The sequence below is a fragment of the Sceloporus undulatus genome, chromosome 6 (genome assembly GCF_019175285.1).
Source record: "Sceloporus undulatus isolate JIND9_A2432 ecotype Alabama chromosome 6, SceUnd_v1.1, whole genome shotgun sequence".
NCBI lineage: Eukaryota > Metazoa > Chordata > Lepidosauria > Squamata > Phrynosomatidae > Sceloporus > Sceloporus undulatus.
This window is the reverse complement of record NC_056527.1, coordinates 156,147,700-156,162,479: the sequence shown is the minus strand read 5'-3', so window position 1 is coordinate 156,162,479 and position 14,780 is coordinate 156,147,700. Positions and strand designations below refer to the sequence as shown.

General features: G+C 42.3%; 2 protein-coding genes and 1 long non-coding RNA gene across 9 annotated transcripts in view; 1 reads left to right on the top strand and 2 right to left on the bottom strand.

Moving 5' to 3' along the window:
* The window catches only part of ZNF592 (zinc finger protein 592), a 45,051-nt gene extending 40,452 nt beyond the window's left edge, over nt 1–4,599 (bottom strand). For 2 of the 3 annotated variants that reach the window (XM_042475635.1, XM_042475637.1), the window contains exon 1: nt 2,425–2,539. In XM_042475635.1, coding sequence (XP_042331569.1) covers nt 2,425–2,491 — 67 coding nt within the window. In that variant the 5' untranslated portion in view covers nt 2,492–2,539. Of the gene's footprint in view, nt 1–2,424; nt 2,540–4,493 lie in introns of those variants that run through there. The other variant, XM_042475636.1, reaches the window with a different exon arrangement.
* Nucleotides 1–14,780, bottom strand: part of PATL2 (PAT1 homolog 2) — a 741,315-nt gene that overhangs the window by 255,786 nt on the left and 470,749 nt on the right. The window lies entirely within an intron of this gene.
* Nucleotides 10,932–14,499, top strand: LOC121934809. The gene is made up of 3 exons (XR_006104675.1): nt 10,932–11,062; nt 11,873–11,978; nt 14,440–14,499. It is a non-coding gene; the product is annotated as an uncharacterized LOC121934809 (long non-coding RNA).

The following is a 14,780-nucleotide window of genomic DNA, read 5'->3' as shown; positions in this document are numbered from 1 at the left end:
GTTTATACATGTGCACCCCTTACTGGAGTCCTCTACTACCCACTCCAAATGCACCATGTTGAAAAGCACTGTTTTACACAGGTCCAAATCACACTGCAGAAATAATCCAGGTTGAGACTGCCTTAACTGCCCTGGCTCAGTGCTAGGGAATCCTGGGAATGGTAGTTTATTGTGGCACCAGAGCTCTCTTACAGAGAAAGCTAAATGGCTCACAAAACTACAGTTCTCAGAAATCCCTAGCATTGGGCCAGGGCAGTTAAAGCGATATCATACTGGATTACTTATGCAATGTGTTTTGAGCCACAGACAATTAATTTACCATCATTTAGAAGAGTCTTTTAGCATAATTGCTATCAATAGTGGAAATGCTCTTTTTTCTTTTGACATATGGATGGAAAACCACCCAGGAAAACTACCTGTGCCATCTTGAGCTCCATGGAAGGAAGAATACAAACGTATGTAGTTGTGGCTACCAGCCTATCCATGCTTATCAGTGAATAATCCTCACTGACCAGATTGGGCCTTATTCCAGATTGTGAGCTGATGCTGTGTACAATGAATATGATGACTTCTCAAATAAAATCATAACTCAGTCATAGATGTATGAAATATGTGGAGAATGTCAGTGTACCTTCAACAGCCTTTCAGCAGTTGTATATGCAATAAATTTACTGAGACTAAGCAGGTCTGGGATGGTGAGATCTTCCTTTCAATTTTGAAAGGAGATAACTGGCAAATAAATTTCGTTGAACATCAAATAACATGGACTTAGTTATTTGGGCTGCAAACATTTCATAAACGGTCATTTTTTTCTGGGGAAAACGTGAAAATTGAGCTGCATTACAGTTCTTATGGGTTTTGGCATCTACAAAGAGTAGATATGAAGAGTAGATATAAAGCTGTGCCTATAACATTTCTCCATTCACATCACTACTAACTTCAAGAAGACAGAATTCATCCTATCGTGGCCTCTAGTCCTTTTAATAAATACTCATAAATGTTGCAAAGAGGGAGAAATGAAGAAAATTCATTAAGCATAGCCAGAAGCAGCGGGTAGACAGATACAATGAACTTTAGCAAGCATCATTTCATGAAGAAGATTCAAACAGAAACAAGATCAAAAGAATAACAGGGCAAAGTGGACAGCTCTCTGCTAGGATTTCTGTCTTAGATGTGGAATTTAAGATAGCTCCCTCTCCTCAAGCTTAGCACTGCATATACAGTACTATGTTTCTGTGTGCGCATAAAATGGATACACATGACAATGAGGTAGCACAGAAGCTTGAATTATGCAGCTCCATGTGGCAGGGAACATAAGAAGAACCATTGTGGATCACAACCAAAGCCTATCTGGGTCCAGCACTCAACTTCCTCAGTGGCCTATGGGAAGCCCACAAGTAGGCCATGAGCAACACCCTTCCAGTTTTGCTTCCGGGCAACTGGTACACAACCTCTGAAGCTGGAGATATGTTGCCATCATAAACAGTAGCCCTTGCAGGTTCCCTTGTCCACATGTACACATACAAGCAGCAAACAAACACACGAACTCCAAAGTGGCTCTCAAGTCCCTCAGTGAGCCCTTGGTATCCACTGGGGTTTGGTTCCATGACCTCTCATGGATGCTCAAGTCCCACTAAATACAATGCCATAGTAAAATGCTGTCCCTTATATAAAATGGAAAAATCAAGGTTTGTTTAACGGAATATATATATATGTGTGTGTGTGTGTGTGCATGTGCATATACACACTCGTCCCTCCCCATTCATGGACTTGGGATCTGCATTATTTGTCCTTCGCAGATGGCAAGCAAGGAGGGACAAAATGAGGTGCACACCCAGGAGCGTACCCCCATTATAACCAATGGGGCTTGAATATCTGTGACATTTTCAATTCGCAGGGGGATGAAACAGATCCCCTGTGAATTGGGAGAAACGATTTGTCCCTCCCCTCTCATGGACTTGTGGTCTGCGGTCTTTGGAGGGGCAACCTCTGTTATTTTTAATGGAGTGTGCCCTTGCGGCGGTGCCCCATGCACACTCGCAGGCATGCACCCCATTCAAGCCTATAAGGGCTTGAATATTGGTGAGTCTCTGTTTTCGTGGGGTTTGTGTATCTGGAACGGATCCCCCATGAAAATGGAAAGCAGACTGAATACTATCACGCCATGAATGGTTAAATCCGTGGATAAAAAAATTGGTGGCTACAGAGGGCCAACTGCACAAACAGAAAAAGAAGATTAAGCACTGGGAATCGGGTTGCAACCAAATTATTCATGCCACAGAGGAAAAGAGGGAGGCACACATGCCATTCACCTGGGCTGGGCTTCTAGCTGCCCCTCCAGAGGGATGCACTGGCCATCAATCAGCATGTCTATATCATCCCCCTGGAAGGGATAACCCAATACAAGGCTAATTCTCGACTGACCTCTGGGGCAGACCTGCAAAGCAGGGACCAGGGCTACTGGAGAAGTCTTGCTGCAGCCATAAGCCATGCACCCTTTTGCCTGGCTGATCTCCAGGGCTCCCTTCCAGATTCTTTTCCCTTTGGCCTAAGGAGACAAGGATCCAAAATACACTGTGAAAACAATCCGGTTTGAGATTGCTTTGACTGCCCTGGCTCAATGCTAGGGAATTCTGGGAACTGTAGTTTTGGGAGACATTTAGCCTTCTCTGTCAGAGCGCTCTGGGGCCACAATAAACCACAATTCCCAGGATTCCCTAGTACAGTGGGCCCTTGGTATCCACTGGGGTTTGGTTCCAGGAACCCCCGTGGGTAACAAAATCCGTGGGTGCTCAAGTCCCATTAAATAAAGTGGCATTGCAAAATGGGCCCCTTATATAAAATGGCAAAAATCAAGGTTTGCTATTTGGAATTTATACTTTAAAAAAAACATTTTCAAGCTGTAGATGCTTGGATTCATGGATAAAAAATCCGTGGATAAGGAGGGCCGACTGTAGTGAGCCAGGTCAGCTCAAGTGGTCTCAAACTGGATTATTTCTGCCGCGTGTTTTGGACCAAGGACTCTTGTCCACTTAACTCTATGTGTGATTTATTTATTTATTGAATAAAATAAATATGGGCTCAAACAGACAGGCCAAAATAAAGCTGCTTCAGGTCACTTTGGAGGTATGCTGTTTAAATGTTGCATGTGTCCTAAGATGCTGGAAGCCATGCCAAAGCCACGCTCTAGTCCTAAGGACTGGACACAGCTTTGGCGCAGCTTCTGGCCTCTTAAGATGCGTGTCTTATTTAAACAGCATACCTCCAAACTGACCCGAAGGAGCTTTATTTTCGCCTGTCTGTTCAGGCCCTATGGGCTCAAACAGACAGGCCAAAATAAAGCTGCTTCGGGCCAGAAGCTGTGCCAAAGCAGTCCTAAGGCCTGGAGCGCAGCTTTGGCGCAGCTTATGGCCTCTTAAGACGCATGCATCATTTAAACTGCATGCCTCCAAAACGACCCAAAGCAGCTTATATTTTCATCTGTCTGTTTGGGCCCTAAATACACCTTTTTGTCATTCTTTGGCAGTGGCACCTTCCATCCTTTTCTCTTTCTCTCTCTTTTTAAAAGAGTGATACACAAATTGTGTGTATTATATAATATATATATATACTTATAAAGATATGTATACCTTCACATATATACAAAGATATATACATCTTCACATACCTATATATCTTTACATACCTATAAAGATATATATATATATCTATATAGTCTTGGGAGAAAAGCTGGATATAAGAAAATTATATATATATGTGTGTGTGTAAAGATATACAATATACATATATGTATGTAAAGATATCTATAGACAGATAGATAGATATCTTTAGACACATATAGAGTGGCAATCTTTTTTAATGGGGTTCGGTATGAAAAGGGGAGAATGTGAAGCTAGCCATATCTATCTATCTATCTATCTATCTAAAGATAGATTAGATAGAGAGATAATCTATATAGTGCTTATGTTGGGAGAAAGGTGGGATGTAAGAAAATAAAATAATACACACACTCACAAAGATACATATATATATATGTATGTATGTAAAGATATATATGTATACATATAGGTATACAGTATATGGATATCTTGAGAGCGAGCGAGAGAGAGAGGTCCAGGGGGTGACAAGGGGGAGTCCAGCCGAAGCAAGGTCTCTCAATTCCTGGGGAGGAGGGGAGCCTTGGGTGCCTTGCATTCTCGACCTGCGTTTCCTTCCTTCCTTCCTTCCTTCCCTGTTTGGCTGCTGTCTGTCTCCCTCCTGATCCGCCTGGGCTGGGGCTGGGGCTGGGGCGCTGGGGCCGGGCGGAGGCGGGCCCTCCTCTCCCTGGCTGCCCCAACGAAAGGCCTGGGAGGCGCCCCACAAGCGGGGCAGAGGCCGCCTGAGGCCCTCCGCCGTGCCAGGCAGAGCTTGGGGCCCGGCGCTGCCTTGCCCGCCTGGGCGTTACGGCCTCCTCCTCCTCCTGCTGCTGCTGCTGCTGCTGGGGCCGCACTTACCGCCGCCTGGGGCTCCTCGGGGGCTCCGCGGGCATCCGGGCCCAAGGCTCAGGCAAGGCCTCACCCAGCGCCGGGCAGCGACCGCCTCAACATGGCGGCGCAGGGGGCGGGGCCAAGGGCCAGGGGGCGGGGCCAAGGGCGGAGAGAAGAAGCGGCAGGGCCTACTCTAGGCCTCCCTCTCCGTCGCCGCCTCAGGCCTCCTCAGGAAGGCGGCTGGGCAGGTCGCCCCACTCGGGCGCCAGAGGAGACTTCGCCCCCGCTATGACTAGGAGGCCCTTGCTTACCAGCTCCCCTCAGACCCAGGCCCTGCCTTCCCCCCTTTAGCGCCCCTGGCTCAGCCGCCCTCCAGCCTCCATTGACTCCCTGGCTGACAATAGCAGCGCCAGACTCAACGACGAGGCTCTAGGTCACACTCTCTCGGCCTCAGAGGAGCCCCTCCAAGGAAACCCATAGTTCGCCTAACGCAGACATATAGCCTGCATGAATATTCCAACATGGCACTGCTTTAACTGCCATGGTCCAATGCTATGGAATTCTGGGAACTATACTTTTTGTTGTTGTTGCACCTCTCTGGCAGAAAAGGCTAAATGTCTCACAAAACTACAGTTCCTAGAATTCCAAAGCACTGGGCCATGGCAGCTCAAGTGGGGTCAAACTGGTTTATTCTTGAAGTGCAGATGCAGTTTAGTGATGAATTACATCCTTCCCTTCCTAACCAACAAGGATGACTTGGTTAATGAAGTGCAAGTGGTGGGATCCTTAGGTGGAAGGGACCATGTTTTCCTGGAGTTTGTTGTACAATGGAAAGGAGAAGCCAAGCCAAGTCAGACACATATTCTAGAGTCTAGACTTTAGGGAAGCTGATTTCAGTAAACTTAGGGAAATACTAGGGGTGATTCTGTGGTCAGGAATACTAAAAGAGAAGCAAGTTCAGAATGGATGGGAGTTTATCAAAAGGGAAATACTGAAGGCACAATTTCAAACAGTTCCAATGAGGAAGAAAAATGGGAGATGTCTCAAGAAACCAGGATGGATGACTAAGGAACTTTCATCTGAGCAAAGTTTTAAATGGAACATGTATAAGAAATGGAAAATGGGGGGAATCACCAAAAAGGAATTCAAAGAAATAGCAGGCATGTGTAGGGGTAAAGTCAGAAAAGCTAAAGCGCAGAACGAACTCAGGCTTGCTAGAGAGGTTAAGAACAATAAAAAGGGTTCTTTTGGATATGTCCGCAGCAAAAGGAAGAAGAAGGAAACGGTAGGGCCACTGCGTGGAGAAGATGGCAAAATGGTAACAGGAGACAGAGAAAAGGCGGAATTACTCAACACTTTTTTTGCTACAGTCTTCTCAGAAAAGGAAAAGGATGCTTAACCTGAGGATAAAGCAGCAGAGGACAGAAAATTTCAGCACAGAATAAGTAAAGAGATAGTAGAGGAATACCTTGATAATCTAAATGAATTTAAGTCTGCAGGATGAACTCCATCCAAGGGTATTAAAAGAACTGGCAAATGTAATATCTGAGCCATTGGCAATAATAATCTTTGAGAACTCCTGGAGAACAGGAGAAGTCCCAGCGACTGGAGGAGGGCAAACGTTGTCCCCCATCTTCAAAAAGGGGAAAAAAGAGGATCCCAACAATTATCATCCAGTTAGTCTGACATCAATCCCAGGAAAGATTCTAGAGCAGATCATTAAAGAGAGAGTTTGTGAATATCTAGAAAGCAATGCCATAATCACAAAAAGGCAACATGGGTTTCAGAGAAACAAGTCATGCCAGACAAATCTTATCTCTTTCTTTGATAAAATTACCATCTTGGTAGATGAAGGGAATGCTGTGGATATAGTATATCTTGATTTCAGTAAGGCCTTTGACAAAGTTCCCCATGACATTCTTGCAAACAAGCTTGTCAAATGTGGGCTAGTCAAGGCAACTGTTACATGGATTTGTAACTGGTTGACCGGCTGAACCCAAAGGGTGCTCAACATGGCTCCTTTTCATCCTGGAGAGAAGTGACCAGTGGGGTCCTAGGGGTCTGTCCTGGGCCCAGTGCTATTCAACATCTTTATCAATGACTTGGATGAGAGAATTGGGGGGCATACTTATCAGATTTGCAGATGACACCAAACTAGGAGGAGTAGCTAATACCCCAGTGGACAGCATCAAAATTCAAAATGACCTGAATAAACTGGAAAGCTAGGCCAAAGTAAACAAAATGATATTCAACACAGAAAAATGTAAGGTACTGCACTTAGGGCAGAACTTCCCGACAGTAAGGGCTGTTTGACAATGGAATATATAATCTTGGAGAGTGGTGGACTCTCCCTCCTTGGACGTCTTTAAGCAGAGGCTGGATGGCCATCTGTCAGGGATGCTTTGATTGAAAGTTCCTGTATGGCAAAATGGGGTTGGACTGGATGGTCCTTGTGGTCTCTTCCAACTCTACGATTCTATGATTCTACCTCAAGTTCAGTCTTAAACTTGGATGCCAGGTTTTAATAGTCACCAGGGCTACATTTTAGTTAAGGAAGGTATCTTGGCTGCACCCGTTCCTAATGATGCCAAACCATTCTGTTCAGATCACTTTAATTACCTTAGTAATTATTTTAATTTGCCTTAGTTACATTCTGTTCAAATTAATATGCTCTTTGCCTTTGAAATGTTCAGAAACTTCCTGGGCTCATTCCCACTTACATTTAAATCGGTTTGTGATTCACTTTCGCTCCGTGTTGGTAAATCGATTCCAAAAGGTCCATCATTACCACTGTGAAAGCAGATCTTTTCATTATCCCCTTGTAATAGCTTCTTTTTTGATACAATTGTCGTCCCCACTAGTTTGCGCCATTTAAAAATGCATGTCTGTGCATCATCAGTGACCGATCATAGTAGTATCGAAACCAGTTTCAAATGGGAACGACGGTCATATAACCCAATCAGCAGTTCACTTTAAATCATAATGTGAGTGCAGCCCCTGTGGCCCAGAACGCTGACGTCAGACTGCATGTGAGTCCTTCAGTAAGACCAGTCTCTGTTTAAGAAAATCCCATAACAGTTTCAAAAACTCCCTTCCTAAATTCTTGCTCTAGAGGAAAGATTAAAACAAAATCCCTGCAATCAGGGACGTAGCAAGGATTTTGGGAAGGGGGGGTCCAGACTAAGTGCCACCATTATAATGGGGCTTGGGTGCAGCGGTGCAGCAGCACACACCATTTTATCTAACAAGGGGGGTCCGGACCCCAAGAACCCCCCCCCCCCCGGCTACATCCCTGCTGCAATCCCCAAATTCTGGCATCTGTGGACAAAGAAACCCTATCCATAGCATAAAGTGGAAGTGGGTAAAGTATAGCCCTGTGGTTGCATGCAGCCCCAAGATTGTTTTTGAGGTCCAATCCCCTGGACTGTCCTTTTTTACTGACAAAAAGAGTGAATCAATAACCTCCAGAAAAGGCTCAATTTTCCATTTGAATAAATAGCAACCCCCCTCACTCTTTAGCACCCCCCATACCTGTTTTTTGGAAAACAGAATTGGACTCTTTCTTTTGTTTCATGTGAGGTTTTATTTTGGCATGTTTGGCAGTCTGTGGGGTGCTGCAAGCCCAAAAAAAAAAATGCTCCCTGTATCTCCCAAAAGTATAAAGCAAATCCCAAATACATGATCAACTATTTCAGATAAGCCACACATATCATAAAAAAACCCAGGATCAAACAAAAAGGCTTTGATAAGCTGTTCCAGACATGTTTTTATCAGTACATTCAACAACAGGACAGCACTCTCCTGAGATTCAAAGCCACATGGATCTCATCTGATAATGCCATCATTTGACAATAAAAATATGAAGAGATGTTATGAGAAAGTTCAGCCAAAGTTACTCCTCTCTTGGAATGCTAATTTCCTAAACGTATTCTTGAATTATACCAGCATCAATTGCATGGTTTGCCATAGCAGAGGATGATAGCAGAGGACAGAACCCTGAGGCACTCCACTCAAAACCTCCTTCCAGTTTGAAGCACAACCACTGAACATGGCTCTGAGCATGGTTTTCCAATCATTTATGGATCTGTCTATTTCATATTTACTAAACAAAATATTATGGGAAACCTTAGACAATGCTTTGCCAAATCTAGATAAATGGCATCCATAGCATTTCTCCCGCTATGAGTGACTTGGTCCAAGTAAGGAATAAGATTAGTCTGGTAGGATTTGTTCTCCACAAACTCATGCTGGGACCTACTGATCACTACATTGTCATCAAGATACTTGCAGACGGACTCCTGTATAATTCATTCTAATATTTTTCCTGGTATTGAAGTCTGGCTGACAGATCCGTGTTTTCTTTGATTTTTTTTTTTTTTCCCCCCCCCCCCCCCCCATCTCCACTTGTCTGGCACCTCACCCATCATAGGTTTTGTAGTTTTAAAAGTCTATTTAAATAGGCCTTCTTTGTGTTAAGATTTAGTTTCTTCTCCTGTTCCTTTGGAAGTTCTGGGCCTGAATAAGAGAAATTGCTGATAAAACCAAACAGATGAGGAGCAGCACCTTGGCATGTCAACAGTCAGTTTCAGCAGAACAGATTGTTCCCACAAAAAAAGATTTCACAAGAAGGTGACATCAATAAACCAAATCCTATGCCCAAAAAACAAAGTGCCAATGTTGATCAGAGCAGTCCAAAGTACACAAAAAAAGGAAAACCAGAGAAGAATGCTGAGCTAAAATAAGTGGCAAAAGGAGAAGATCAGAATCCACCCTCCCTCCCCCATTTTCCACATATAGGGCTGGATCAAGTAAGAAATAGTTATGACCAACTGCCCAAGTTGTGTTACCAAGCAGAATTGGAAATGATTACTGACAGGTATATATGGATATTTCACATTGTCTGAGATCAAGGTTACATAACTTCCCACATTTTACAGATAAAAAAAGAGGGCCATGTAAAGTCTCTATTTTCATGGTTTGACTCCATTCGTATCAAATATCACTTTGTGAGCCCCACCTCCCCCATATTATACATTAACAAAGAGCCTTCACTGCTGCCTGCCTGCTGTGTATTCATTTACTCGGCAAAAGCCTTGTCCTCCACTGATTTAAAAGACAAGACAAGACGATCCTTTTGGTTAAAGTGATACTAGAACAACATAATTGGCCTCCAGTATGTCATCATTAAAAGTTCATATCTCAACAGCTGCAATAGGCAGTCCATAAACGGTGGGGTGCCTTAGTATTCTTGCTCATTTATAATACTGAATTTGAACTAGCATGGTTCTTCATACTAGGAACATAAGAGAGCTGCTTTATGCTGCATCATGGGCTGGGGAAGCTGTAGGGGGAAGGAGACATGCATGTCTTTCAACTGTCCTGATTTGGTAGGCATAGTCCCCATTAAATCCTCCATTATCTAAAAAAGCTGCTATGAAAATGTCCCAGTTTGTCTCTCTTCCTTGCGCTTTCCCTCTTTGTCCTCAGCTTACTTCAATTGCTGCAAACTGAGTTCAAAGTGCAAATGTAGTTTGTACTCGGTTAATTGAGTCTGGGTGGGGAGAGGAGTCTCATTCAGGGCTCAGGCAAAAGCAAACTGCTACAGCGTGCCATAGCTTGTGTGATCTTCCTCATTAATAAATATTGCCATCTTGAGCACGCTGGCATGCATAGTTTTTTGTGGGGTTTTTTTGGACTATATTCTGGAAGAGTTAGTATTTTCTGAAGATACCAGCCACAGATGCTGGCAAAACATCAGGAATAAACTCTTCCAGAACACAGCCACATAGCCCAAAAAAGCCCCACTCTGATGTGCTTTCTTGGCCACACTTGTCCTGCTTCCACCTGTGAAGTGTTGGCAGTATGTGTGTGCCCCCCCCCCGGGGCATTGCTGCAAGCCTCCAACCCTTGTCAGACTCCCTCAAATCCCCTGACCATCACCACACCCATTTTTGGCCTCTAAACAGTGACTTGTCATTGCTAGCGGCATCCAGGAGTGACATCAAACTGCAAATATCTTTCCAGAACCCTTCTCCCAAACCTGCAAAAATTGGCCTCAAGTAGTTGAAAACAGAAACTGGAACTGATTTCCAGCTTAACTTTCATCCACATAATAGTCGATTTAGGGATGGCTGCAGTGTGCAATTTCAAGGCCCTGAGCTCTTACAACCAGTTTTCTACTCTGGTCTACAATATTTTCTGCAGCCTGAGGCCCTTCAAATGTGTCGGACTACGACACCTGTCATCCACAAATGCTATGGCCACTGCTGATTAAATCTGTAGCTCTGCACACCAGTACAATGTAGTGGTTTGAGTGCTGGAGTACAACTCTGGAGACCAGGGTTCGATTCCCAGATTGGCCATGAAACCCACTGGGTGATCTTGGGCAAGTGACATACTCTCAGCCTCAGGAGAAAGCAAAGGCAATGCTCCTCTGAGCTTATGCTTCGCAAAAGTCAGAAAGGACGTGAAGACATGCAACAACAACAAAACCTGCATGACACAAGGATTTAGATGTATGGACTCTACTGACCTGCAGAAAGATTTCAGATAGGGGTTTTCTCCTACTTGGAGAAGCTGAGGATTGATCCTGGAAAGTAAGTCCCACAAAGCTGAATAGCATTTCCTTCTGAGTAGCCATGCTTTTGATTGCACCATAAAGAAACTTAGAATTGGTTAATCAAGTCGGTCTAAAGTCAATAAAGGGGACAAAATTAGATGGGCATATATTTTCATGACTGCAAAACAGTATTTCTGAAAGCAGAAATATATTTTCTGAGCCTTTAAGCTTGTGAACCCATGTGCCATGTCACACATAATCTTAGAGGAGCCTTTCCACTCATGTGTGAAAGAAGAATTCCTCTTCTAAGATGGTGCTTGCCATCTGCTGTTTTAATAAGCCCTTCTACTTAAAACAATAACACACATACACATGTTCTGCCTTGTGATTTATCAAGGATACGTAATGTTTCCCAATTAATTGATTGAAATAATTAATTAATCAACATGGTAGCCATAAAGAATGCAGAATGTATCTTTGCATTTAACATTTTTTTTAAAAAAAATACAAAAAGCAGGCTGTAGCTAGGGTTACTAATTATCGGGATCATAACAAGCAAGGGGGGGAGACATTAAATTGATGTGGGATCTCCTCCCAATGTACAGAGGAGCTTTGGAGGTGTTGTTTTCATTAGAGAAGCAATGGAGAAGGGGAGAATTAAACTCCCCCACTCAGGCCATCATGTCTGCTCTGATCCCATTCATTAACCCCCCCTACCCAGAAGCTCTACACTTTGCATATTTTAAAATGGGTACAGTTAAAGAGCCCCCCACACACACACACCTTAAAGACAATATAAAAATACAGAAATGCAGACACATTTTAACACCTCTGCTTTGGCCCACAGGGGATTTTGAGACAAAGGAATTTGTTGACTGAAAATGGTGTGGTTTTTCAATGTGCCACTCATGTATATACTTGAGGCCTGGGATACTCTTGCTGCCACTACAAATGTGAGTTGGACTGCATGCTTTTTAAGGTTCCTCCCTGCTGTATTACTGTGTCATTTAGGGAGTTATTCAGCCGCTGTGTTTTTTAGCACAACTATCCAAATAATCTCACTCATGCATTCTGGTTTTGTCGTTCACACAATTTTGTCTTAGATAGGATGTTGATGGAATTGTCTCCTGGACCTGCCAAATCTGCCCATTCTGCTCTAACCAATACAGTCAGCTCTCCTTATCCACGGATTTTTATCCACAGATTCAAGTATCCATAAAATATTTTTTAAAATTATAAATTCCAAATAGCAAACCTTGATTTTCCATTTTATGTAAGGGACACCATTTTGCAATGCCATTGGATTGAATGGGACTTGAGCATCCATGGATTTTGTTAGCCACGGGGGGTCTTGGAACCAAACCCTAGCAGATAACAAGAACCCACTGTACACTCTTCTGGCTCATCTTGTTATGATGCTGAGCTCAATATTGTTACCATTAGTAATATTGCTATTTTGTTAGCACTCTTTTGTTATATGTTTGTTTGTTTGTTTGTTTTAATTTTAAATCTTTATTTGAAATATAAAAGACAAATATACATATATGTACAAAAAGACATATATACAAACATCGTAAATCAAAAATAACACATAATTATACCAATTATTCATCTTACTATCCACCAACTTCCAAATCTCCCTTCCAATGCCGGATTACATATATTCCACAAAAGGTTCACTCAAAACTAAAGAAAAGAATAACCCTCCATTGACTACATCATTTTGATTAAAAAAAAAAGTAACACCAATAATTGTGAAAAGAGGAAAAAATTAATAAATAAAAAAGCAAAAAAATTTAATTGCTGGCGTATGCCTATAAAGTACCTATTATATACAAATATTCAAATATTGATCTACCTGATACCATTCTTCTATCACATTTTCCATCGCCTTATCCTGCAAAGCGGCTGTTAACAAATCAAGATTTCTTGTTTCTTTCAATTTAGATAACCAAAGTTCTATTTTAGGACATTGTGGATTTTTCCAACATTGTGCAAATAATAATCTAGCCAATGTAATCATATATAAAATTATCCTAGAGTATTTCTTCTCTATCACATTATCTAATTTATTGGTCATATTAAGCAAAAATAATAACGGATCTAAAGGGATATTGGTAGATAATATCTCCACCATTTTCTCATGAATATTTTTCCAGTATTCTATAGATAATGAACAAGCCCACCATATATGAAAGAAAGTGCCTTCTTTAACCCCACATTTCCAACATTTATATATGTTTGTTTTTAAGTTATTTTTTTCCCCAGCCACTTAAGTCAAACCATTTCCCATTGTTTCAGTCAAACAACCCTCCCTTCCCCAGTCTGCAATATACAGCCCTCACAATATACCTTATAAGGCTGTTGAATACAAAGTGTTTTGAGAGCTCAGGTAAAACTTTCCAGTTTTCAGTAGCCACCTTGAAAGGATTTTAAAATAAAATAAAATATCATATTATGTGACAAGTGAGATAAATTAGAAAAGTTGGGGTTGTGTTAGAAGCATGGCATTGCTATGGGGTGGTTGAATCCTTGCTTAACAAACAGGATTTTTTCTCTGTTGTTGCGTGGTCCTAGATTCTGCAGAATATGACCCTTTTTCTTCCAGGTCCTCCCTTGTCATTCAGTTGTGTATCCATCCAGGCAGTAACTTTGCTGACTGTTGCTTAACTCTGCATTTATGCCTGGCCATTCCTTCTCAGACTTATTATATATCGCAATCATTGCCCTGGCCCTTGCAAACATGGATCCCACCCCCGCCAACTTTTCCTTCACAATATCATGTGAAGACAAGACACACACACACACACACACACACACACACACACAACACATAGGTTGCTGTTTATTAGCAATCCTTTATTTTACTGCCCAGGAGTATAGCAAACATAAAACAATCAAAAATAATGACGACGGAAGAGCTTAATATATTCAACCTAAACAATGAGGAAATCAAAATAGTTTAGTTTTTTGTATGTGTGTTGACATTTTTCTTTTAGTTAAGACTATTTAAGGGCAAAGGATTTTTTTTAAAAAAACAAACTGTCTTTAAGGTCCATTTAAATCAAAAAAGAATTTGCTTAGAAAAAAAAATGCATGCATTCATTTTCTCTTGATCTGTCTTTCTTCTAATACATTATAAGGCCATTATAAGACCAGGTAATACATTATAAGACCAGAGCTCTGACAGAAAAGGCTAAGTGTCTCCCAAAACTACAGTTTTCAGAATTCCCTAGCATTGAGCCAGGGCCTTAAACATAAATCAGGAAGGAGTCTGCAGTAAAGAAATCAGAAGAAGGCTAGGAAGGGGGAGGGCAGCTATGAAAGAACTAGGAAAGATCCTAAAGAGCAGATATACAGCTGAGCACTAAAGTTAGAATTGTTCATGCCATTGTATTCCCCATCACCATGTAGGGATGCGAGAGCTGGACAACGAAGAAAGCAGACAAGAAGAAAAATTCATTTGAGATGTGGTGCTGGAGAAGAGTGCTGAGCATACTGTGGATGGCCAAAAAGACAAACAAATGGTCCCTAGCCTGATCAAGCCTGAACTCTCCCTGCAAGTCAAGATGATAAAGCTGAGGTTGTCATGCTTTGGCCACATCATGAAAAGGCATGACTCATTAGAAAAGAAAACAATGCTAGGAAAGGATGGACTCAATTGGGGAGGGCATACAAGTATGAATTTGCAAGACTTAAGCACAGCAGTGGACAAGGAGTCTTGGGGATATCTCACTCACAGGGTTGCTGTGAGT